The 27,242-nt window shown below is 38.7% G+C and overlaps 1 protein-coding gene across 6 annotated transcripts in view; it reads left to right on the top strand.

Moving 5' to 3' along the window:
- The window catches only part of TNFRSF19 (TNF receptor superfamily member 19), a 93,733-nt gene that overhangs the window by 25,897 nt on the left and 40,594 nt on the right, over positions 1-27,242 (top strand). For all 6 annotated transcript variants that reach the window (XM_016199507.2, XM_016199511.2, XM_016199509.2 and 3 more), the window contains 2 exons: positions 8,027-8,205; positions 15,063-15,148. In XM_016199507.2, coding sequence (XP_016054993.2) covers positions 8,027-8,205; positions 15,063-15,148 — 265 coding nt within the window. The remainder of the gene's footprint in view (positions 1-8,026; positions 8,206-15,062; positions 15,149-27,242) is intronic.

Here is a 27,242-nt window from a genome sequence, read left to right as displayed (position 1 = left end):
TTCCATTTGTGTGCCCTAGATTTTCTCCACAAGTAACTTCTTCTTTGTCCAGACTTGAACTTTTAAAGTTCAAAGAACCAAATTTAATAACTTACTGGCTGTACAAATAAATAGTACTCTAGACCCGAGGCCCCAGAACGTGTTTCCTCGTCAACTGATGGTCTGTGAGGATCCTGTGGCCTGAGGAACTGCTCCTTGAAAATGTAGGTGTAGGTGGGATCCGCTTGCATTTTTGTTTAGTGCTGGATTTGCAGAGGGAGAAGAGAGAGAAGTTGGAGAAGGGGATTTGAGGACTGTTTACTTTGAGTCACTTTGCTACTGCAGAGCCACCAAATGTGGCTTAAAAGTATTGGGTAGAGTGACAGAGCTACTGCTGTCTCCAGCTTGGGTGGAAGCAGCCCCGACAGATCCAGTCCTCTTTTACCGTGGAGCCACTGTAGGAAAGGCTGCTCCTACCTCTACCCCGCCCTACACAGACCCCCACCCTTACTTGCCCCCACCCCCAACTCCACCCCACCAGCCCAAGAGGATCTTACCAAGTGGGAGACATAGTCATGGACTTTATATAGTTTTGCTCCCTGGAATAAAATAAAAATAACAACTTTAGGAAATACTACACCATTTATCCATTTGTTTATTCAGCAAGTATTTGTTACTGACCAGCCTGTTGTGTACTTTTTTAAAAAAATTAAATAACACCAAAAATAGTAAGGCAGACTTTATTCAGGACCTTTGCAGTAGATATAGGGACCAGTGCAATGGGATTTTACAATAGGGAGAGATATTGGGCTTGACTACAAATATGGCATGGGCAAGGGGAAATTTATAGCCAGTGGGGGTTAGTGCACAGAAAATTACTAAGAGGAAACATCAGGAGTAAGGGGGGGGGGTTCTGGCTAAAACAGCCTAACACAGTGATCAGGCATCACCTTGGGGATGGTGAAGGATAAGGAACCCTATCCTATATTGAGGATGGGAGCTTCTGGTTAAACTGGCTTAGTGAGATTCTTGCCAAAACTGGATTTTGCAAGGGAGTGTACCGATGGGCCTAGGAGAAGGTTCAGGAACCTGACTAAAGTTTGATTAAGCAAAGAGTCTGTCAATCCCAGGTGCTATGATAGGCTCTTGGGGAAAAGTGGTAGAGGGAAATATCAAGTACAAAGGATTGTTAAGTTAGTGTATGATTTTCAGAAGTAGGAACCCTACAGCAATGCTTTTTTTAAAACTGCATTTTTAAAAATTTATGTATCTATTTTCTCACCTCAAAGTTTATTAGTAAAAAGATTTTTTTCAGGGATTCAGGTATTTTTTTTCAGGTATTTCCTTCAAGCTTTTAAAGTACCAGGTTATAATTTCAGAAATAAAGACTATAGGATTATTTTAAAGCCCAAGTACACGTCTACCATTGATATTAATGGCAGACCATGTTCCCCAAGAATAAAACACATGTATCTTATTCTGAAGCCCAGGCCAGTGACTGACTTACTCTTTCCTACCCTCCTTATCCTCCCTCACCAACGCACGCACACACACACACACACACACACACACACACCACACTCCACAGAGTCCTTCTCATGAAATAATGAGAGGGAGAACCCTGGTGCAACTGGGAAAGTGTCAAAGAGCAGAAAAGAGGTTAAGCAATGAAAGCAAATTTTACTCAGGAACTATTGCTGTAGGGGAAAAGAGACCTCATATAGAACCGGGCTCAACTCCAAACACAACATGGACAAGTGGGGGTTTATAACTAAGGAGCAGGGTCAGTGTGGAACGTTACTAAGGTGAAACAGACCTAACGGGATTGCTGCTGAAGGCAAGTCAGAGTGCTCAGACCTTGCCTGGGGGGGTGGTCCATGAGGAAATTTGATCAGATATTGAGGGCAATCAGTATGAGGTGGGCCGGGGGTGGTGGTGCAGATTCTAGGTAAACTGACTTGACAGGATTTTTGGGCAACTGGGCTCTTGCAGACAAGGCTAAGAACAAGGCCTTGTTGAAAATGGCTCAGAGGAGACTGTAGAGTTTAGTCAAGGAGAGAGTCTGTCAAAAGGCTAAGCCTGAACACTGCATGGCTAGCCTACTCTCTCCTTCTGTTTTATTTCACCAAAAACTCACTCAAACCTTTTCTTCTATTCCCAGATGTGGTATAATAGCTGGCCACAGAAAGTACTATGCCTAAGGAAATTGCCCCTTTCTATTAAAAAGTAATGAGAGAAAAGTCCCCAAAGATTTGATACTCTTTCTATTAAATCCACAATTAGTTCAATGATGCACGCTGGTGTAATTAACCAGACATGTTCCCCTCTGTGTCCCAACCCTTGGCACACAGTGATGGTTAAAGGCATCTCCTGCAGAGTCGGTGAAGCTGCAGCCATGTGATGGGACATTCTCCACGTGCTGATTAGAGGGACTCTCCAAGATGGTTTGAGTGGGGACAACAAAAAAATTAGTTGCAGAACAGTTGAGCACACAGAGGATATTTCTGGCAGGTTATCCCAAAACCTGTTAACAGTGTTTGCCTGTGTGGAGGGAGTAGGAAATCAGAGACTAGAGATGGGAAGGAATGTGCATTTTTTTTTTTTTTTTAAATCTTGTGCGTTATAATAATTTTACAGTATAAAAGGTGATAAAGAGAAAGGAAAAGAAATGGTCTCTAGCGTCCTTTATTTTTCTCTTCGTAGGTATTTATTAAACTTAATGGGGAAGATTTCAAGGTATTTTAACCACCTAGTTTTACTGAATGAAATAAAAACATCAAATAGACATTTATATTGGGGGTAATTTAAAATATACAGTTGACCCTTGAGCAACGCAAGGATTAGGGGCACCGACCCCCCTGAGCATCCCTCCAAATTCACAGATTCCTAATCTTGGTGGAACATACATATATGCTGTTTAATTTATAGCGTGGATTTCTGTTTTTCTAGCACTTTAGAAATAGCACAGTCCATTCTAAAAGTGAGTGCTGCCCTGTACACTATATTGTAATTTAATTTCTTAGAAGTAAGCTTCTCTAAATTTTAAATTAATTTAATTTTTCTGGTTAATTTAACATGTAGAATGCAAGCTATTTAATTTTTAAAAGTTTAAAAATAATAGGCTGGTTTTCTAATATTATCTTTTTTAGATTGGCAAATACTTTAGAGAAAATATATTTAAATAACATTTCCCCAAATAATCTCTATGAAAGTTCCCAGGAAATTATATGGTTCATAGTACATGCTCAGTACATTGTAGCATTGTTTGTGCTAGTAATTGATATAAAGCCTTATTCAACCCCTCACCTAACTCTACCATAAAGATTATTATTGTTGTCACCAAAACATAAACTCTAAGTAGAAATAGTAAGTCGATACCCAGATAATGAAGGCAAACTATGATGCATGGGGAGCCTTTCTTTCTGTGCATGATTTTGGGCTAGTGTAGAATAGACCTCCCTCCCCCATTTTTTTTCCATGGCATCCTCATTCTACAAAATATGATGACATGCAAATGACCCAAAATGATCTATGGCAAAAATGCATTGGTTAAAATAGTCCTTGTGAGCAATGTAAACTCTAGAATACAGTCAGGTATCAAAAAATAAGTACAGAGTTCCCCCCAGCACTAAAGTCTATGATCCTTTTCAAAAGCAATGAAATCATCAGTACACCCATTTATATTTTTTCAAGTTTATTTCTATTTGGATCATTTAATCTAGTTTCTTAGGAATGGAGAGAGTAAGTGAATCCTTGGAGACAGTGACACTCAGCAAGAACAGGAAATGATAGTTGACTGCCTGGCAGGGGTGTAAAAACAGCAGAACTGCCCACATACACAGGGGTCCCTGTTTTTTTGTATTACAGCACAGTGCAGCAGTTGGCTCAATCAGAGAAGGTTAAATTATATTTTAGCTACCTTTCTTTAAAAGGCAGGCAATTGCAATTCATTTTAGAAAAATTTTTATTCAGTAAAAATGTTTTAGATGTAAAGTAATGTTTTAGGTAACCCTGAATCTAAAGAACTTAATAAACTGATGAACAGAATAGATTCAATGACATGGAAGCATAGATGAGACTGATGAATGTCAGAGGGATGGAGGAGGGTGGGTGGGTGGAGGGGGAGAGAGTAACTAAAGAATTTATATGCATATATGCACAACCCACGGACACGGACAATGGTGGGGAGAGGGACTGGGGAGAGGGATGGGACATGGGACGGGGTGGAATGGGTCATTGGGGAGAAAAAGGGACATCTGTAATATTTCAAACAAAAATAAAATTAAAAATAAATAAATAAATAAATAAAAATTAAAATTAAAATTAAAAAATTAAGTAAGAAAAGAATTGGGGTCTGAAGATTCCCTGTTCCCCAGTGATTATGCTTTAACCAGGAAAGTTGGTTTATTGGGTTGTAGAAAACCCAAAATAATAATTGCCATAGGTATCATATATTTAATGAATGCCCACTCTGTGCTTCATTTACAGTATAGAGGCTTAATAGGTTGTCCTGCTTATTCCTCAAAACAACTTCGCAGGACAGGTGTTATCCCCATTTCACAGATAAAGAGACTGAGGACCAGAGACTGAGTTCCTGAAATAACTTAGCCGACAAGTGGCAGAGTTGGCATTCAAACTCATGAATCTTTGGAAAATACACACTTTTCTTCCTCTATCAACTTGTCTTGAAAAACAAAATGTCAGACATTTACTTCCAGTTAATACCTCTTCCATCTCTTTCTCCTTCCTCTCCCTTTGTTTTTCCTTCTACTCTTCCTTTTTCCCTTCTTTGTTGTGTTTTAAATTGTATATGTGACCCTTACTGAATCGCATTGTATATGTGCTTCAGTCCTGGCTGCCTGAATCAGTCATGATTTTGAAACACTGCCTTTGTGTGAACCTTTGACCTGGAGATGCTGAGGCTGTGAACAGCAAGGTCCCCACCGCCCAGCGGTCACATGCTCGCCTTGACCCTGGGAGACAGGATGGAGACTCCCTTCTATACTTAAAGAAATCCTTTGGATAAACTGGGCTTTCTCAACAACTGAAGTGCTCAGCACAAATACACTTTCTCCGCCTGCAGAACCATACTGCCTATGGACAGAGCACCAAAGAAACCCAACACATTGGCCTCCCCACAATGACCTAGTACTGCACATGACCCAAGAAATTCTTTATGGATATCTTTATTTTTTTTCTTCTGATTACTAGAATAATGGGTGCTTTTTGCAAAAAAACTATATTATTGCAGAATTATAAAAATTGAGAGTAACTCATAATTCCACCTATTCCTATTAATAGTTTTAAAGAAATTCTAATTTGTGAATTAGTTCTTCAAATCAAATGGTTGGGTTTTTTCCTCCTCCTGTCTGTGCTTTGGTTTAGAACAATTGTGTAGCTAGAGCACTCAGGATGAAGAAGTGGTTGGCCTTCTGCTTTTTTATTGCCCAGGCTTTGTTGTGTTTGTTCATGGTATACATTTGAAAGGCAGAGTAAATAAAAGGAGGAAGGAAGGTGTCACTCCTCCAAAATGTAAATGAGTTCATTAGTAAAAAAATAAAAATTAAAAATTAAAAAAATCTAGATTGATGTGTTACTACTAATATAATTTATTGAGTAGTTGGTTGAGTACAGGAAATACTGTCCTTTGTGTTAGTTTTGATTTAATTTTTGGCCAATAAGTATTGCCTCGTTGACTATATATATAAGTATGGATGAAGAAATTAAAATATATAAATTTTATTTAAAATTGGGAATTTTGTACTAGCTAGGATTTGCATTCTGGCATATTTGTAGTTTATATCTCAGGAGGCTGAGTCTCTGAGGGATTTTGTCAGAGCCCCTCCTCCCTCTGTGCATCCAGCCTTGTTTGTGGATTTGCTTAGCATGCTCTCTGCATACATATTCTTCTTGTAGTTCTTAGGCTGCTATCTTTTTTTTTTTAATGACCAATGTTCTATAGAAACTATCACAAAGTATAGATAACCAGTGTTAACATTTGTTATGTAATCTTTCAGACATCTCCCTATGTATGTGTCAGATGAAGTGCCTGGCAGACTCTACAGTGTAGTAGTATGAAGTCTGACTCTGGAATTAAGCTGTGTAGATTCAAATCTTGGTTCTAACGTTCGCTATGTCACCTTGGTTAAGGTACATACTGAAACATTAAGGTCAGTGGTGTGTACGGGCAGGCTAAATAGCCATCCAGATGGTAAATAAAGAAACGTTGAATTTATTTAAGGAAAAGGGGATGGGGGATGGGGATATCCAAAGGCATCCCGTTGCAGAGCACTGAGTCAAAGGATATAGGCTCCATGATGGCAGCAAAAGTATACTTAGGATGGTGAGATAAGGAAGGTGCATAGAAGAAGGAACAGGAGAGCCCAGGCTGGGCTGCTCTGGCTCACTGAGAAGTCAGAGAGAGAAGGGGGCCTTGGAGACAGGTTCAGGGGATTAGCCTGGGACAAACTGTTGCTGCCCATTGCTCCCCTGGTTGCAAGTCTTGTGGGGTCCCCTGGGAGGGAAGAAAGGGGAAGAAGATGGCGCTGGCTTGCTCTCCTGGTGGGGAGCACACACTGGGTCCTTTGTCCTGAGCATATTTATCTCTTTCTTGCAGGTGGGAATCTTTGGAGAGGTCTCAGAGTAGTGTCTCAGTAGAATATCCATCAGCTTTCCAGGTGTGCTCTTTCAAGGTCTTGTCCTCCACTGATTGGTCGGTGTCAGGGCAAGGGGTCATTAGTCAATGTATCTGTCTGGTCCTGAGGCAGCCAGGGTTCCACTTGTCTGGTTTTGCTGCTTCTCTGGGCTTGGAGCTGAAATACAACTGAGGCCTAGATGTTATCTTTAGGGAGGAATGCTCAGGGGTTCTAAACTACATGATCAGCGATATGCTAGGGAAAGAGGTTACCCTGGGGACAAGGTTTTTGCTTTCCCAATTTTGCCCCTTGCTGGGCATCTGGGGCTTTCTGTCCTGGTGAGTTTCTGTACCTGGCCCATCATCCTTACTGTGCACATGTCTGTCTAACACATACCTTCTGGGAAGCTCCATACTTCCATCTGTGAAATCAGAATAATGATAGTGCTTATCTCATTGGGAAGGAGTATGAATTAATGAGATAATATGTCTAAAATTCTTGGCATAGAGTAAGCACCCAATAAATGTTTTGTAACGTTTTTAATGTTACAAGTTATTAATGTTTTGTAAGAAATGAGATCATACTTCTAATTCTGTATGGTAGCTTATTTTTTGAACAATCACAAGCACACATCTGCCTCATTCTTTTTATGGTTGCATTATAATTGCATTAGATGATCTGCTATGATTTGTTTAGTTCCCAAACCTTGTGGAAAGGATCGTAATGTGGATCAATGAGCCGTTTGTTTTGCCCATTCTTGGAAAATAGTACTGTGTTCTGACATCCAAATCCAGAGACACTTAAGACCTACGCAGTTTTATCCAAACAAGAATGTAGTGTTTTTTTAGAGAAATGTGTAAGAATCTTCCTACTATCAGACAGTGTTAAGCTGCTAAATATTTTAGAGTGCTCTCTACTGCATAGACTTCTAGGCTTGTAAGCTTATGAAATTTCATATGAGTTACCCTCATTTTCTAAAATGCCACTGTTGAAATCAAAGTACTTATTTTATACCTTGGTAAGTGAATAATGAATATTCACTGACTTTAGTCTGAATATTTTCCTGACTTTAGTTTCCGAACATTCACAAGATTGGCTTAATTAGAAAAGAGGAAAGTACCACAATTCTGCCATAAACTGCAATAATGCAGCATTGGGGGTCCTGGAGAACCATTATTATTCAAATGATCATGGCTTCTTGAATAAAGTGGATGACTTAAGTATATTTCTCATAGTAAGAGAGATGATTAGCAGTGGGAGAAACATTTGAACTTGCTTAGAGAGCTGCCTTTGTCTCTAGGAAGGCTGGCACTCAGTAATTACTAGAACAGGTCTTCCTTTCATCCCATCATCTTTCCTTTTTCTTGCTTGCAATGTCTGAATAGCTTTCTATTGCCTGTTAATCCCCACAGGAATGTGGCTTTGGCTATGGGGAGGATGCTCAGTGTGTGACTTGCCGGCTACACAGGTTCAAGGAGGACTGGGGCTTTCAGAAATGCAAGCCATGCCTAGACTGTGCTGTGGTAAACCGCTTCCAGAAGGCAAACTGTTCTGTCACCAGAGATGCCATCTGCGGGGACTGCTTGCCAGGGTAGGTTGAATGATTTCTTTCCCTTGTAATTATTTCATTATTTTAAACAGGAATTTTTCTTATTCTTTTCCAAATGTGTGAATGCATACTGATATTAATCTGAACACATTTGTTGAGGGTTCATGACTTTGCATCTCAACAGTCACCACTAGATTCTTGGTGCCCATGCCATGGACTGTAACAGGTGCTGGTTATAAATAAAATGAGGAGCATACTAATAAAGGAGTAGTATCACAAAGTTATAAAGAGTTCCTATATATCAATAAAAAAGAAAACATGGACAAATGGACCAAAGAATGAACAGGCAATTCACAAAAAAGGAAACATATGTTCATTCTCACTGGGGATCAGAGAAATGCAAATAATGATCATCCAGTCATTTCAACAGATATTTGCCCTGCAGCCATGAGGCATTACTTTAGGTAAAGCAGTTATGGGTGGAAGTGGAGTTCTTGGGGTACCACAGGGAGAAGAATTTTCTGAGGCCCCCATGGGAGGATGGGGTTTCGTAGAAAGCTTTATTGATTATGTAAAATTAAGGGGGTTTCCCCTCCAAGGTCCCATCTCTGTCCATCTCACCATGGAAGAAGTCCAATCTCTTATTCAGCAGGGCCAGAATTAAGGTCACTGTGCAGAATTTCTGTTCCATATTAAAGTCCAGTCCACTTCATCATCTGGCTAGCTTAGGCTGTGTTCCCAGCTGCAGTCCTTGCATGTGGGTTCTGCATGGGCCACGCAGCTGCTTAAGGCCACATGGCTATGGAGAGAGAACAGGAAAGTACACTCGCAAGTGTGAGGCACAGAGCAAGAGAGTACAAGAGCAAAAGAGAACAAGAGAGAGAGGGAGCTCTTTGTTTGGGGATTATGTATTCCCAAAATTTCATGGGCTTGTATTGGGGCCCACCCCCCTAGTCAATCCATTGTTCTCCAGGCTAACCTGACAAGCAACACCTCCCCTGCGCCACCCCAACTTCAACTGCACATGTGCTCGTCTCCCCCTTTGTTCAATACCTTCCCCCAGTGATCTGCAGGAATGGACCAGTAGTTCCCTGGAAAGCGTGAAGCTGTAGGTTCCTGGTGCAGCTGCCCAGATTACCATACTTACAATGTTTGGCCTCCCCTTTATGCTCTTCCTATTATTAATATTAATAAACTAGCTAATCATAACAATAACAAAGTTAGGCATTGCTTAGGTGAGGAGGCAAAGATCCCTACTCCTGCAGAGCTTATATCCTAATAAGGGTTTAAAAAATATCTAATCAGTAAATATTAAAGAAGTAAATTATGCAGAAAGGCAGAAGATGATGATTTCTGTAGAAAAAAAAGAAAATCTAGAGTAGCTTAGGGATATTAGGCGTGTCTCGTGGAATGGATAGACAAGTTTCATTACTAAAGCGTAGGCATTACTGAAAAGGGGAGATCAGAGCAAAGATTTGAAGGAGATGGAGCAGTTAGCAGAGCAGATACGTGGGGAAGAGCACTGTAGACACAGGGAACCACTAGAGACAGGCCTCCAAGGTAGACATGAACCTGACTTTTTAAGAAGTTGCAAAGAGACCAGGGTATCTTCAGGAGAAGGGAAAAGTCGAGTAGAAAAAAAGAGGTAGAAGGGAGTGGACACATGTAAATAGTAAAAGCCTTAAATATGTGCATGAAAATGAACTCAGGCCATGGAAAGAAAGGGGAACTACATCTGGGCCAGGTGGAGAGGCAAAGCCCAGGAGGAAGTGTTTTAAAGTTTTAAATATTCCTGGATAAGCATTGGATAGGTATGCCAGATAACACAGGCAGTTGGGGGACAGACTCTGCATTAAGAGTGGGACTCAAGGAGGCATGGGTGATGATCTGTTAAGGAGTGAGAGGCATTACTGCCCAAGGTAAAAAGGAAGAGCGACAAAGCAGAATACCAGGATACTTTCATGGGTGTAGAGTGCAGCCTGTGTTACCGACCAAAGATGGAAGAGAGAGAATTCAGATTTCCTAGAGCTGTGGAAAGCAGGCTTTGTTGCAGAGATAAACAGCCAGAAAGAGAAGCTTGACAGGAGCAGCAAACATTTATTATTTATAATGTGCCAGGCACTTGGCTAAGTACTTTACGTGAGTTATGTTCTGTAATGTTCACAGTCTTAAAAATGAAGAAAGTAAGTCCTATCAAGGTTGAAGTTTATTCAGGAAAGATCACTTAGCCAGTATGTGGTAGAGTTTGGAGCCACATCCAGGAATCTACTGCCACAATCCATGCTCTAAGTCACTGCAGAGGAAGGACTCTAACTGGACTTGGCCAGAACATGCCCACAAGATTAGGGTGCTTTTGACCAAATGGCACAGTGATAGTTCTTGGACTCTTATTGAGGCCAGAGGGGAGATAATGCTCTGGACCTAAAAGGCAGAAGCAGGATAGGAAATAGCCTGTGGCTCAAGCATGCCTTATGCAATGACTCAATACTGAAACAGGTTCAAAAAGTAGTAGTCTAACACCAAAAGCATAAGCAACCAAATAAAAAAATAGCTATATTGGACTTAATCAAAATTAAAATCTTTTGTGCTTTAATGGATACTATCAAAAAAATGAAAAGACAACCCACAGAATTAGAGAAACTATTTGTAAATTATATATATGTGATAAGGGACTATCTTATCTAGAATATATAAAGAACTCTTACACTTCAATAATAAAAATGGCAAGTAACCCAATTAAAATATGGGCATAGGATTTGATTAGGCATTTCTCCAAAGAAGATATACAAATGGTTAATAAACACATGAAAAAATGCTGAACGTTATTAGCAATCAGGGAAATGCAAATTAAAACTGCATACTTCACACCCACTACTATGGCTATTACCAAAAAGACAGACAATAACGTGTTGGTGAGGGTGCAGAGAAACTGGAACCCTCATAAACTGTTAAGGGAATATTAAATGGTGCAGCCACTTTGCAAAAGTCTGGCAGTTCCTCAACAAAGTAAACATATTTACCATGTGACCCAGCAATTCTTCTCTTAGATATACAACCAAGATTATTGAAAACACATCCACAGAGAAAAGCCAGAGCACAAATGTTCATTGCAGCATTATGCGTAATCAAAAGTGGAAACAACCCAAATGTCCATCACCTGACGAATAGATAAGCAAAATGGAGTGTATTCAAACATTGGAATTTTATTCAGCAATAAAAAAGAATGAATTACTGACACATGATACAAAATGGATGAACCTAGAAAACATTATGTTAAGTGAAAGAAGCCACTCACAAAAGACCACTTATTGTATGATCCCATTGCATGAAATATCCAGAACAGGCAAATTTATAAAGACAAAGTAAGTTAGTGGTTGTCTAGGACTGGTGGTGATGGTGGGGGGGTTGGAAGAATGGGGATGGGGTACAGAGTTTCTTTTTTGGCATGATGAAGATGTTCTACAGTAGACTGTACTGACTGTTACATAAATCTGTGAATATATTAAGTATTTCATTGTGTACTTTAAATGGATGGATTCTGTGGTTTGTAAAATATTTCAATAAATCTGTTATTTAACAGAAAAGTAGTGGTCTAAAATCTCAGAAATACTGATACCTATAAATATCGTTACCCAGAGTTTCAACCTTGTGTAAACCTATTCAAGGAACACACACTGAGCATCTAACACATCTTTATTGTTCCTTTCTACAATTTTGATAAAAGCATGTCTGTGTATGTCCGCTCTCTTCATCTAGAGGGTGGGAAGAAGAAAAGGTCCACAGCCTACCTTATGCCTGACTTAAGGGATGAGAGCTGAGGTGGGCAGTGCCCAGAGAGAGTGGGAGAAGGCACAGGACACAAGGCTAGGTTTTCACAAAGAAGGAGCCCAGGAGGTGTGCTGCTGGAGTGTGGGAGAGGGTATGGTCTCCCTAGGAGCTCCCACCAAACGTGTTTCCCATGCTTAACCTCATTTGTTGTCATCTGAGCCCATCATTTTTAGTTTCTACAATGTTCACTCATTCTTTAAATAAATGCTTAGATGCAGGAAGTAAGAAACGAGTAGACATTTGAATGATGTTTTACAGTTTATCTATATGATTAGTTTAGAATTACATCGTTTTCTAAGCCAGCATGAATGGATGAGGCAGGCAATAATCACACAGTGATTTTACCCAGGTTTTCCAGAGTGTTTTAAAAGTGCCTATCTAGCTTAGAATATAATTTGCAAATATTTTCTCCCATATTGTAGGTTGCCCTTCACTGTTGACTGTATCATTTATTTTTAATCCTAGAAGGAAACATTATTATTTTATTATAATTTAAATTTCGTGTGACTTATTTTTTTAATCACTTTATTAAGATATTTAATGTATACAACTCAATGAGTTTGGGTGTAAGTGTACATTGATTGTATCCTTTTATGCACAAGGCTTTATTTAATTCCTTTTTTTTTTAAATCCTCACCTGAGGATAATTTTTCCATTGCTTTTCAGAGAGAGTGGAAGGGAGAGAGAGAGAGAAAGAAAGAGAGAGAGAGAAAGAGGCATCGATTGGTTGCCTCCTACACAAGCTCTACTGGGGCCAGGGATTGAACCTGCAACCGGGATACGTGCCCTTGACTGGAATTGAACCTGAGACCCTCCAGTCTATGGTCCAACACTCTAACCACTGAGCCAAACCAGCTAGGGCTATGCACAAGTTTTAAGTTTGATGTAGTCCACTTGTTTATTTTTGTTTTTGCTTCCTGTTTCATATATGACTTTGATTGCCTTTTGGTGTCATATACAAGGAATTATTGCCAAATTCCATGTCATTAAGCTTTTCTCCTATGTTTTCTTCCAGGAATGTTATAGTTTGGGGTCTTTCACTTAATTTGTTTTGAATTAATTTTTGTATATGGTGTAAAATAAGGAGCCAGCTTCATTCTTTTGCACGTGGATATCCAGTTTCCCAGCACTATTTGTTGAAGAGACTGTCCTATCCCCATTAAGTGGTCTTTGTTCCTTGGCCAAAGATCATTTGACCATATAAATGAGGGTTTATTTCTAGGCTCTCTATTCTGTTCATTGGTCTACAGGTCTCTCTTTATGCCAATACCACATTGCATCGATTAATATAGCTTTGCAATATTTTGGTATCAGGAAGTGTGAATCTTCCAACTTTGTTCTTTGATTTTGACTTTATAAATTACAAAATAAATATCTTCAGTTAAAATGTGGTGGGAACTCATTGTATTAGTCATTTGGACAGATTTTCATAGTCAAATGAAAATGGAATGTTGATCAAATGAGGAAGGTATTGGGCATTTGAGGTAACTTACCTAGTTTCAAATGCAAATTTTGTTTCAATCATAACTTATACAGATTTGTTACTACATTATCCAATTTCACAAAATAAATTCATCTAACTGTCCTCTATAGACTTGATCTGTAAATTTATTCTCCATATCTTTATTTTTGTCATAAAAAAGTTGGAAGTTTTCTATAGAAAAGAAAATTGCTTGAATTCTCACCATCAAGAAATAATCAGTTAATATTTGATATATAATTTTTTCAGTGCTGATATATACATATAAATGTCTTTAGCTGATTGGTAAATAGTCTGAAAGACTCTATACCAAAGTGTGTTCGTACAAAATGGAATTATATTATTCACACTTCCATTTTCATTTAATGATATTTTATGAGTTAAAAAAATTATACATGATAGGTCTGCATCATTGTTTCTAAAGCCCACCTTGTATTCTTTTGCCTTGGTTCTACCGTAGTTGGGCATATTGGATATTGGGATTGTGCTTAATTGGCTTTTTTTCTTTTATAAACAATACTGTGATTGCATTCTTAAACATATATAGTTTTACCCAGCTGATTATTTCTTTTGGATACATTTCAAAAAATGAAATTATTGGGTAAAGAATGTAAATAAACTATTTGAGTTCTTATGGCGTATTGCTAAATTGCCCTCCTACAATTGCCCTCCTACAAGTGGCAATTTCTTTTCCCACTGATGATATATATATATGTGCCTATTTGCCTAGCCTTACACCAACATTTTCTCAATTTTCTAAGTAAAAATGGTGTATTTTCATTGCAGTTTATAGTTACTTGATTAGTAATGAGGTTAAACATTTTAATGTTATATTAAAAAAATTAATGACATCATTCTTTTTAGTTTTAGTTATGAAAATTAATTATGAAATGTTATTCTTTCGGGGATTAATTTTTTTGCCTGTTTTTTCCTTTCACCATAATTATTTTTAAGTTTAATGTTATAGACTTAAGTTATAGAAAATACTGTGATTAGAACTATTTTTCAGTCTTCTTTTGCCCATTAACTAGGTTGATACTTTGGTTTTACTCTTTAGTTGTCTTTAATATTTTGTGTGTGTGTGTGTGTGTGTGTGTGTTCAAAGCTGTTAATCTCTTCCATCCTCGCTCCTGGGTCTTTTTCCATTTATATTAATATTAATTAATTTTGTCGTGCCTAGAAAGATGTCCTCATATCAAAATTATATAAGCACCTCCCTACATTTTTCTATTGTTTTTATGGTTTGTTTGACTTTTTTTTGGTCTCTGAATTTAAAAATCTTAAAAACTAGCACTTTATTTATAAGGTGTCTTATCATTTAAATTGATTTCATATTCCTCACCAGCACCCACCCCCCCAATATAGAAAAAGTGAGGCTGAATAAAATCTACAAAATTAAGTATTCACTGCATGCTCAGAGGACTTTCTAAGGAAGTCTGTCTAAGATACTACTATATTTAAAGTTTTGAGAACCTTCTTTTTAAGCAATAGAAGTGGTAATGGAGACTGCCAGTAATTTATATAATCTGTTCATTGCACCTGTGAGCTTAGATGAACGAGCTAACAAGGCTTATTTTCCTTTTCCTTCTAGATTTTATAGGAAGACAAAACTTGTTGGTTTTCAAGACATGGAGTGTGTACCTTGTGGAGACCCTCCTCCTCCTTATGAACCACACTGTGAGTGAACTCCATACAAACACAGCAGAAGGGTTCTTGGCCTTTAAAACAAAACAAAACAAAACAAAACAAAACAAAACAAAACAAAAAAACCTTTGTTCAGTTGGCAAATGGAGCAAATCTCTCTCTACTGTGGGGCTTATAATGTGCATTCTTTTACCAAGCTTTCAGCAGGACATAAAATTCTTTTGTTGGGTGCCTCAGTCAGCAAACTGTGTCCATTGATTTGAATCTCAAAGTGAAATACAGACATTTTGTGCCTGCTGTACTCCATTCAAACTCCTATCTTTCATTCTATATATATATATCTCTCAGGCAACTCCAGTAAACCAGGTTGTCCAAATCCTAATGCATAATGTGTTTGTGCATTATGGCCCCATTAATTCCTATGTTTTCCCATTTTAGTCCCCAGACACTGTTATGTGGTGTCTTTTTGCCATTCCAGAGATATTCCTCTCTATGAATCGCCTGTCCTAGTTAATATATTGTTAAATGGAATCTCAGTTCACTTCATTCATTCCTTTATTTTTCTCATTTAATAAATAAGAGCAACTCACTGTGTACTGGGAATATAACTGTAAATGAGAAAATTGTGCCTTTTTCTCTTTTTATTAATCCTAGTTAATCTTTTTGACCATACCTTTCCCTTAGATACAAAAGATATTTTTTTACAAGTTTTATGAACCTGCATTGATTTTGAATGGGAATCCTAAGTACAGATCTGGCCAATGAAAACCAATAGGTGTTAGGCCAGAAAAGAAATTAGCAGATGCCCCCCCTCCTGTGCTCAGCTCATGCTTCTCTTTGCTAAGCAGGGCTTTGGTGAACTGTACTTCACTGTATACAAGAAATAGCAGGTCTAGGCAGAGCAGGCAGAAAGGCTTTTATCCCAAGCATTGGGATTTGTCCTCTTCTTTCTGTGACAAAAGTCTCCTCTGAACTAATTCAAAGTTATTGCATTATTTGGTAAGGTTACATAGTACTTGTGTCTCCCAGAACATCATGAAATTTTGTAGTCCACATTATTATGTCTGTTAACAAAATGCATTACTTTTTATTCTTCATTTGAAGTGATAGAAAAGCAAAAAAAAAAAAAAAGCAGACTCTACCTTTTAAAGAAATGTATTTTGACCTTCATTTTTCACCAAATAATTTATTGCAATTAATGAATGCAGTATTGGATGCCTGTTATGTATTAGTCATCATCAGGAAACAATTTGTTTTACTTAATTTTCTCAATGCCACAGCATCAGCCCACATTTGGAGGACACCAAGTCCAGAGAGGTTAATAAATTTTCATTGTTGGCTGGTAATGGGCAGAGACAGTATTCAAACCTAAGTCGGTCTAACTCTGAGTGGTGGTGTGCTCTTTCCACCACACTCTACTATCTCCCTAAGGAAAACTGAACTATCTAATCTGTCCTTTGTTGACTGATGTAATCTACTTCATGTTGACTTTTTCTTATATTGTTTGCTTCATAATTTAATGAAAACTCTAAAAATATAACATAGAGAAGATCCTGAAGGAGCCTCTTTATGCTACACAATCCGGCATGTTCTCTTGCCAATTAAAATGGGGCAGCAACTTAGTTTTGGTGGGTCAGCTCAGCCATCATTTTGTCCAGAATACAAAGATTATGCTCTTCATCCCAAACTACAATGAAAAAAATTTAGTAAGGAAAATGGTATTGCCCGGTTTAGAGTTGGAAAGTACTGAGTTAATTTTTTCTGTTTAATGATCTAGTCATAAGTTGAGCATTGGAATTTTTTGCCTTCAGGGATCTGACTAAGTTTGAATATCATAAATTAGCTTTGAAATGTAGATTTCACATTTAACTTTTAATGTCTTGTAAAGCCCTAATTAAGTTATAATTTGGAAAGAAAATTAACTAGTTTAATTTATATGTGTAGATATATTTCTCCATATAGAAAGCAAAGAAACATAAATTGTTTTTCAAAGTCAGAAATGTGGTGTGCACAGCCACCTTTTTTAGCCCTGAAACAGCAGCCTGGTGGTCTCCAGTGAGTGTTAATCCTTATCTCTGTGAAGGAAAGTTTGCTGCCTTTGGCACAGTTCTTGGGAATCATTCCAGAACACAACTAATCTCCTCAAAAGAGATCTTGACATTTTGGGGAAAATTATGTAAGGTGCCTTATGTTTTCATTTCTCCTACTTTGGGCGAAATGAGTGCAAGTTGCACGTTGAGTGCAAGTTGAAAGACTTATTCACAAAAAACTGCTTCTTTGGTGTTGCCCCCTACCCCATGTGGAGCTCCTATATTATTTAGACTCTTAGTTATCTATAAGAAAGTGGCACCACTCTAGCTACCTCAAGGAATGGGGTTTGTTTCAAGGATACAAGTAGTAGTGAGAGAGGCTGAAACTTCCTAGAACCCAGAGGTAGCCCTTGGCTGAATCCCCAGGCAGCCATGGAGTGTGGCGACCATGGTGCCCTGCAGCCTGAGGCTCTGAGCCCTGCCTGGGTCCCTGCATTAGAACCACAGCTACTTGCTCAGCCTGCAGGCCTCTCTTTAAGCCCCTCAGTTTTCCTTCATACTTTCACCAGACTGTTTTGATCTGGACTTCCCTGTCTAGGCTTCTGAAGGACAAAATTTGATTGGTCTAGTTAAATACCATTGTCCTGTGAGGCAGAGCCCTTTCCATTTACCTGTTGAACAGACATTTGAGTGCCAGGCACACAGTGAAGGACAGATAGATCCCAGTCCTTTTCTTCAGGAGGGTACAGTATAGTGGAGGAGTTGTCAAATAACTACTCCAAGTTAAACAGTATTGAGATACAACACATGTAGAGGCAAAATTGTGACTGCTTAGTCCCTTTTCTGGAAGGATCCACAGTACTTTGAGGGTGAATAATGGGTAATGACGTAAGAGCATTAGGGAAGGCTTTGAGCTGTGATTTAAAGGATCAACTAGAGGAGGATAAGCCTGAAAAGGAGACTAAACAAAGGGTCCAGAGAAGTCGGGAAACCAGGGGAGTGTGGTGGCCTGCAGCATTGGATGCTGTGTGCACGTTGAGTCAATTGACACTGGAAATGTCCTTTTCACCCTGGAGGTCTTTGATGACATTGACAAGTACCATTTTAATGAGTAATGGAAATGGAGCCATTTTAAAATGAAACAAGAAGTTAATGTAAGGGGAGAATGGAGACCATTATAGACAACTCTGCAGATGTTTGCCAGTGAAGGTGACACGTGGAGTGTGCAGACAAGGGAGGGTTTTGTTTTATTTAGTTTTTTAGGTGTAGACACATCTGCATATTTTCATATTGAGAGAACAAAAGAATAACCAGGCAAGTAAGTTTTGTTGGAGAAGGATCCTGAAGCTCAGATGTTCGGTTGGCATTCTCTGGGAGGAGGGAGATATCTCTGCTATAATCTGGGAAGGAGCAGGCAGGGCAGATGAGTGTGGGCTTGTCACTCAGTGATGGGACTGAGAGGTTCATACACACTGCTTTTGTTTGTGCAGCGGAGAAGGCAGTGTGTTCTGCCAAGTAAGGCAGATGCCAAGGGACTCACAGGCTGGGAGAGCACAGGTGTTTGAGGTTCTCATTACAGGTTGTGGAAAGCAAATTGATTAGAGAAAATAGTGGGTTTCCTAATAGTGGGTAGCAAGGGCCCAGCTGAAGTCTGTGGTCATAGTAGCACATTGTTTGCTCCTCATATGACATCTGAAGGGGCTTCTACTGTGGAAATGACTCAGGTCACCTCTGAAGCAGACCCAAGACATGCACAAGCTGCACCCTAAGTGTGTAGCATAAAGCAAGCTACAAACATGTTTTTAAAAGGGGTGACTGTCTGTGTTAATAACACAGGAATAATTTTAAATTAATGTAATACTTTTTTTGTATTTCTGTAATACCTGAAGCAAACCAAAGTAACACGATTGAAAACTTCCCATGTATCTGTCAACCTTCCAGGGGGTCACCCCAAGTCCATACTTGTCTATAGCTGGTGTACCTTTGGCCAAGTGACTTACTTAACTATTTTAGGGCTACGTTTTGTCCCTGTAAAATGGGGTGACACCTACCTATGAAGGTTGTTGTAAGTTGCCTGGCAGAATGTCTGGCAACAAGCAGGATCTCCAACCTGTTGGTTCCCTTCCTTGCTCCCTCTACACTGAATTGCTCCTTGGGTGTTGAGATCTTATCTCCTAGCATTTGGGGGAGCTTGTTGTCTTGAGAAACAACCAAGTAACTGTCCAGGAGTTTGGTATTCAGCAGAGGCAGTGGTTCAAAGACCAGCGAGCTAACACTACGTGTGTAACTGTCCCACTCAACAGAAAATGGCATAACAGAAGATTGCTGGAACTTCAGCCATAAGATAACAAATAGGTTCTCTACAGCTTAAATTTGTAATAAAGTGTCTAAATGTAAGTTTCTCTCTTTGTAGGGCATACCTGTATTCCTTGTAAAGTGATTTCTAAAACAAGAAAGAAGTTTCTATCCCTCATGATTCTTTATATTGACCCAGTCTTAAGAAGTCCTCAATAATTTGGGGTCTATCAGAGGCAGCAGAGTAGAACAGAACACAGTATGAGACCTGTTGCTAGAGGTTTTGGATTTATATCTAGGCTCTGCCTTATACTGATGGTATAACCTTGGGCAAATCATCTCACTACTTTGAACTTTGATTTACTCCTTGGAAAATGGGTATAATCATGCCACTTTGGCAGATCTTAGGCAGAACTAAATGAGATAGTATCCAGAAGCATACCTGCCACAGAGTGAACTCACTAATGACTATCTGCCCCCTGGCCTGCCCTCTTCCAAATAATGGCTGCACCTGCCCTGTTTCCCTTGGCCCTGTCCTGACCAGGTGTGTTCTGTGAACAGCATCGCGGTTGGGAATGATCCCATGTGGGGAGGGGAGGATCTCATGATGCAGCTGGCTTGATGTTTGTTCTGCTGGTCCTTCACCTCCAGAGGTGGATGAGCAATGGAAGATACCTACCTAGAAAGGGGCTGCAGTGGAATTTTGTGTTTGTTACTTGAATGGTTAGACTACCAGGCCAAAGAGACCCTATGTAGGCTGATTTTTCTTCTCTGCCCCAGTGCCCAAAGCCTCATGTCCCATGCCCAACAGCATGGGCTTTAAGCTCCCCACCCCTCCAGATAATGGCGGTTGTGTGCATATAATTGATTAGACCACCCATAACCTCTTTGTCAGCCACTAATAGCGTTAATTGGTGAGAATGACTGGTTGGGCATAGAACCCAGGGTTGATGAGTGACATTACTGTAAATCGCAGGTGAATAATAGGGACTCTTTCCATAGAAACCCCTGCTTCAGGCTTTAATCCTTTTGTCTCTTCACTTCCTAGTAACATGCACCCATTTAGAACATTAAGAAGAAATAGACAAAAACACACAAGAAATTTTAGAACTACATTCTGCCCTGGGTCTGATAAGAAATGCAGATTTTGTCTGATTTCTTTTAGCAGTGTTTACTTAATGTGGAACAAACACTGTGGTTGGAACAAATGGTTTTGAAAAAATTCAAAGCTGTTTTCACTCAAGTCCAGCTTTATTTAAGTATGTTTAACCTAGATGTTTGCTTTGTTCTTGGGGGCTTTGTAAAACAAGCCAGGTGATTACAAAGAGATAAGCGATCAGATAAGTGGCTATGTGGGGGAGAAAGAAAAGCAGTTCTGTTGACCTGAAACTATTTAGGAATTCTACAAGGCTTAAAACAGAAAACAGCAGGTCTCTGTATCAATGAGAAATAAATCACATTATTAAAATGATTATTTTCCAAAGAAACAAAATATCTTCTAAATAATGAATGAAAGTAGCTTCAAAATACATTTTTAAAAGAAATATTTTCTCATTCAAGATAATTTTTAAAGTGTAGTAGAAAAAAGAAAGGGAGAACACTGTAAACAAAACAGAACATCCGAGCATACAAAACAAAATACAGCCTTTTGATGCTTTTCTTTTGTTTTTTTCTATCTATACCACTGATTAAAAAAAACAGATGTAATTATGCTGTACATATTATTTTGTATCCTTTTTCTACTTGAGAAATAAGTTTTTGTTCACATACTATTCTAGGCATTATTTTAATGCTATTTATTGAGTAAAGTACCACATAGGTATTTGGACAACAGGGGTTTTAAGGCTTCTGTTACCCACATTGCTACTGTTCACATCTCTATGTAGGGGCCTTTCATATTTATGCACTAGTGAATTGATATCCACAGTGTGTTTATGAGGTATTATATTTTTGTCTCTTGGCATGCAATGCTAAATTATTTTAAAGTAAGAGTACCTAGTAAATGCCTCTTTTAAAGAAAACAAATTTAAAAGGAAATAAATTGGGAGTGTTTTGAAATCAATACCAATATGAGTTTTCAGGTTTTCTTTAAAGCAAGAGAGAGGGGGGGTGAGGAGAAGGAAGAGGAGAGGATTGACAAGCTTTACCTGAAGGACTTAGCTTGCTAGACTCCTTAAGTTAAGGAGGTTCCTGGTATCCTCCCAGCAGGCAGTACTGCATCCTGGGATACTTAAACTTACTGAATCTGATCACAGTGAATACCTATATAATGGGATGCAGAAGAGAGGCATGAAATCCAAAAGTATTTTACATTTGCTTTGGAAAAATTATGTGATTTTTATTGTATCTGTGTATGTTTTGCTTCTGCAGCAGAGTTCTTCTGGTGAGTTTGCTGATATTTAGTGTCCTGGCTTTCCAGAGACTGACTATATCCCCTGCAGGATGAGGATGGGCCCACAAAGCCAGTATGTACTAATTAAGAGTTCAGTTTACCGAAGGTTTCAATAGTCTGCGGTCCTCGGGCCAAGACTCTTCAGTGTCCAGCTAGGAGATTGCTGACATGTCTTGTGTTGATGGAGCCTGCTTTGAGGACGGGGGTTTGGGAACAAGATGAGTGCTGCTGTGTGTCCTGAACAAAATGCAGCAGGACAGTAGAGATGGCAGAGGCACAGAGATGGAGAGCTTCCTGAAGAGAGCCGGAACAGTGCAGTTCTTGCCTGTTAGACTTCCAGGGCGGGGAACAGAAGGACAGTGAGATCAAAGAGAACTTCGCAAAAGAGCCAAAACAGCCCAAGGCTTGTGGCAGACAAATTGCAAAGCCAGCCTCCCCTCTGATACTTAGAAGCAGAGATTCCCTCTGTTTTCACTAATTTATTTGTTGGTTTAGGGTACTATTGCTCATTTCTTTCTTCCGCTGTCTATTGCGCCCTGCATGTCCTTTACATCACCCTTTCTTTTTGTCAATATTATGTAATTTTATTATTTTATTGAAAAACAAATTTAAAGTAGTAGTAATCAGAGGCCGCTTCTGTGGAAACCAAAGAAACAGGTCTTCCGGCAGAATCCAGGCACTGGAGCACCCTACTGAGAGGAATGCCATTTAACCCTCCCATGGAATCTGTTTATTTTTTATTGTAAGCTGTGCTCTGCCAAACCAAACAACCCTGGTGAAGGGAAGGAGAAGAGTGGGAGGAAGCAGAGAGATGGATGCAGCAAGAAGCGAAAGGCCAGCCTACAGTCCACCAGGGAGGAGTTAGAACCCGGCAAAAAGCAAACCACAAAAACTTCAAATACACTATAATTTTGTGTCATTTAGTGTAGAGCAAACAGACCCATGCAGCCTAATGACCGACCCCTGAGGTTTTCTAATACCACTCAGTACAATAATTATAGTTCTCATTATTTTTCTGGACATGAAAAAGGGGTGGGGGATGTTCAGATTACAAATTTGTTAAGAAAACTGTTACAATTTATTTTAGAATGATTTCCACTAAACAATCCTTTTTAAAGCTTATTTGCTTATCAAGGTGAACAACACTTATCTGAAAATATGTTGAAAATTTGTTATATCAAGGTCCTCATTTTTCAAGGATGTTGAAAAAAATAGCTGGGCAATTTAAATGTCTTAGCCACTTTAGAGAAAAGTGTTTTAAAAATGCAACTGCTTTGGATGATTATTTTGTGATTTCAAATATTTATCTTTACTTAGCCCTAGTTTCATTAAAGTTCTAGAAATCAAAAATTCTTAAGAGTTTCTTAAGCTCATGTGCTTTACATTCATCCTTTTCTCCCAATATAAAATTGCTAAATATTTGTAAGCCATTAACTTTGTTCCAAGTGAAGAAAAGTGTAAATGTCTGACTGAGTCAGGTGGCCTGTGCCTTGAATCTGGGATGCTTTGGAGAGTTCTTGTTGGCCTGCAACGGTCTGGGAGGCAGGAGCGTCTCTAGCTGCAGAGGAGCAGTCCAGAGGCTTTGATCGGCCCTCTGAGAACAGTAGCAGTTGATTATTACCTAGTCAGCTATAAATCTAACTTCTCTGCCTTTAGCTTCAGTCTGTTTTAGACATTTAAAGTCAATGAGCTGGCTTAAATATTTACTCATGAAGAAACAGGTTTGGTTTGTTAAAGGCCATCACTAAATTAAATGAATGTTAGATTAAGTACAGTTTATTTTAAAAATATGTAATCCAGCAGGCCTGTTGCATTGAGTTGTGGACTTTTACAAATGAACAGTGATTTGTGTGTGTACCTATTAAATGCTTAAAATAAATATATGTGGAGAAAAGCAATCTAAAAGTTTATGCCAAACCTATAGTGGAAATACTCAGTTTAAGCTTAGAGATCACTCCTTTTTATACACAGTATTTAGTCTCACGAGTTCATGTGTAAGGGCTCACACTTTGCCGGGAGTCTGGCTCTTGTCCTCTGTGGGCCCACATTCTAGAGGGGACTGGAATACATAGCCATCACCAAGGGCATAGTATCCTTTCCTCTTTAAATATGGATGAGTACCTGGCCACTTTGTATGTCAACTACTTAAGGAAGGGGATTGAATTTGAGAAACATTTTGAGGAGGAAAGAGAGCCACCAGGAGAGCTTAAAATAGCAAACATTTCTCCATGCTGGGCATATCTAATGCCCTCAGTTACATAAAAGAGGAGACAGGATTTGAACCCCCAATCGACCTGACTGTACCAACATGCCCAGCTCAATACTGCCTCTCCAGGTGAACTCAGAAGGACCAGGAATAAGAGAGTTTAAAAATAATTTTAAAATTAAGAAAAAAAGTTGAAACTTTATATAAGATGCATTTGAGTCATCTTACTAGAAAAAATAGTTAAATTAACTCAAAGATTTGGAAAAGATAATAGTAAAAATTGAATGCTTGAAGTCAAATATCAAACAGGAAATAATTTTTTAAAGATAACATCCCACTTCAGGTGTTCAAAACATTCTTTTAACTGCTTCATTTGTTGTTTTGACCATCTCAGAGAAATTATGTTAAGTGTTCATGAGAGTTTTGTCTATATTATGAATCATGTAGCCGTTTTCTTAATTAAATATTCAAGAAACATCTTTGCTTGATATTTATACACTTATGATTAAACGGAGGAAGTGCATCTTTTTTTACTGTTGCAAAGTGATTTTTACTGTTATTGAAATTTAACTGACATACAAGAAGATGCACCTTTATTTATTTATTTATTTATTTATTTATTTATTTTAAATATATCTTTATTGATTTCAGAGAGAGGAAAGGAGAGGGAGAGAGAGAGATAAAAACATCAGTGATGAGAGAGTCATTGATCGGCTGCCTCCTGCATGCCCCCAACTAGGGATCGAGCCCACAACCCGGGCATGTGCCCTGACCAGGAATTGAACCCCGATTGCCTGGATCCTAGGTCGATGCTCAACCGCTGAGCCACACCCGGCCGGGCAAGATGCACCAACCATTTTAAGTGTACAATTCAGTGAGTTTTGACAGATGATACACACCTGTGTAATCTTCCCAGTGAAGATGTAAAATCTTCCTGTCACACCTCCAAAAAGGAAGTCATGTTAAGCAGTGACTTGGGAGTAGACTCAGAGGGTTCCCTTTGTCTTATCCCAACTGTCTTGAAGATATAGTTTGGACATTTATATATTTTTAAATTTATGTATGCATATTTTAGTGTTTTCTGTCTGTGTTTAATTTTCTGTCAGGAGACCAAAGGGTTATGGTATTAAATGCCGAATTTTGCCTTTAAATGATTTTCTGCAAGATCTTCAGTATCAAACTTAAAAAAAAGTCATTGAAAAACAGTCATTTCTGGAAAGGCTTTTAATGGTCATAGAAGGCATGCTTTTCTTCAAAATGAGAAAAATTACTTTTTAAAAGTTTCTGTTGGGCTGTTTAACTCAGGAGGCATGTCAGGGGATACAACGTTCTGAGCGCCTAATGCTAGTCTAGATCTCAGCAAAATACATCATAGAGACATTTCTGCCATGTAAATTACCTGTAGATGAGTTTGTCCTCTAATTCATTGACCAATAATACTGAATGCCTACTGTGAGCACTGCTGTAGGCAGTGAGGACCCTGCAGTGACAAACATGGACTAAAGTCCCAGTCCACGAGGAGCTGGTATTCTAATGCTCCAGAGTAGGGGTTTATTTAAAGTAAGGTGGTCAGGGAAGGCCTAAATAAGGTGAGCCTAGGACAAGGTCCCGAGGAAGGGAGGAGGGAGCAAGTCATGGGCAGAGTGAGCAACACACTTAGCAGAGACTGGAGCCCAGTGAATGGAGAGGATGGACTTGGGGGGACAGTGTAGTCTGAATAGGGCTTGTAGGCCATTGTAAAGACCCAGTCTTTCCTCTGAGGGAGATGGAAAATGTGAACTACAGGAATAACATGATCTGATTAAAGTTTTAGAAAGGTCTTCTCGCGGCTGTTGAGAATAAACTTCAGGGAAGCAAGGGAAGAAGCAAGGTGACTAGATAAACACAGTATGTTTAGCTGATACAATAAATGTATGCACTTTGAAGAACAGGCTTTCCACCCTTTTCTCAAGAGTTAATTATTAGTTTAATTGATTTAATTTAATTTAATTTAATTTAAATAAACTTAATTTAATTATTAGTTATATTAATAATATATAATATTTGTTATGTTTTGCTTGCTCTATGTGACGTCAAAGAAAATTACAGAAGAATAGCATCTGATTGATATTTTTCTAAAGTCAGGCAAAACAGATTTGGAAGAGGTTAATTTAAGATTTTACATTGTACCATAAATTTTACTTCATCATAAATGGCTTCTATTCTTTTTAGGCCATGGAGACACAGATAAAGATATGAGAAATAAAATCAGGTGGGGCTTCTAATTCCTAATACAAATGATCACTGAAAGGACATTTTCTCATCACTACCTCATTTGATCTTCCCCAGACTAATGCAAACCAATATCAACTTGATGTTTTTTCCTGGATTAGCTCATTTACTCTTCATTGTGAAGAGGGCCTGATTTTGAGCCCTGGTCCTAACACCTAATTTTCAGACAAGTTACTTAACTTTTCTGTACTCTAGTTTTTTCATGTACAAATAAAGATTCTAATAATTTTAAAAGAGGAATGAAACTTCGGTTGAATTCCTGAATCTTCTTCATGTTTCAAGCCTCCAGAAAAGTGTGTTCTTTTTCACCTAACCCAAAGTTTTGGTTTTTACCATAAGTTCTGTCAACTGTAAACGTTTAAGTAAATTAAGCAGTATCAAGTCTTCTGGAATAGGAGATAGCAAGAACCACAGTCTAAATCCAGATTTTCTTTTCAATTTAGACCCAGCTATAGTAAATCATGCATAGACACATACACATTTTTTTTCCCCTTAGGAAGAAGTTAATGGGTGGAAAGCATTTGAGTTTCATCATCTTAGAATAATTCCACAGAAGATTACTTCTTTTAATACGGCAGTGAGGTAAATAAGAATTATCCACTTTACTAATAACAGGTAACCTGAGAATTACAGGATGCAGTCCTTAGGTGAAAGTGTGCCTGTCTTGACTATGCCTTCTCCAAAGATGAGATAAAGTGAACAAGGCCATGCTTTTATTGGGACATAAGAGTCCAGGGCTCTAAATGGAGCCTGACACTCAAAGGGTTAAACAGAGTCTGTGCAGGAACAGGGAGGGCAGCAGCCCAAGTTTCATATCTTTGTTTCAATTCCCAGATGGCAGCCTTGTATGTTAGTACTAATTGAAGCAAAACTATTTTTGAGCTTGTGTATCCTTCAGCACAGATGTTCAAGGCCATAATAATGTGTTTCTTT

The sequence above is a fragment of the Miniopterus natalensis genome, chromosome 2 (genome assembly GCF_054644295.1).
Source record: "Miniopterus natalensis isolate mMinNat1 chromosome 2, mMinNat1.hap1, whole genome shotgun sequence".
Taxonomy (NCBI): domain Eukaryota; kingdom Metazoa; phylum Chordata; class Mammalia; order Chiroptera; family Miniopteridae; genus Miniopterus; species Miniopterus natalensis.
This window is presented reverse-complemented; position numbering and strand designations above follow the sequence as displayed.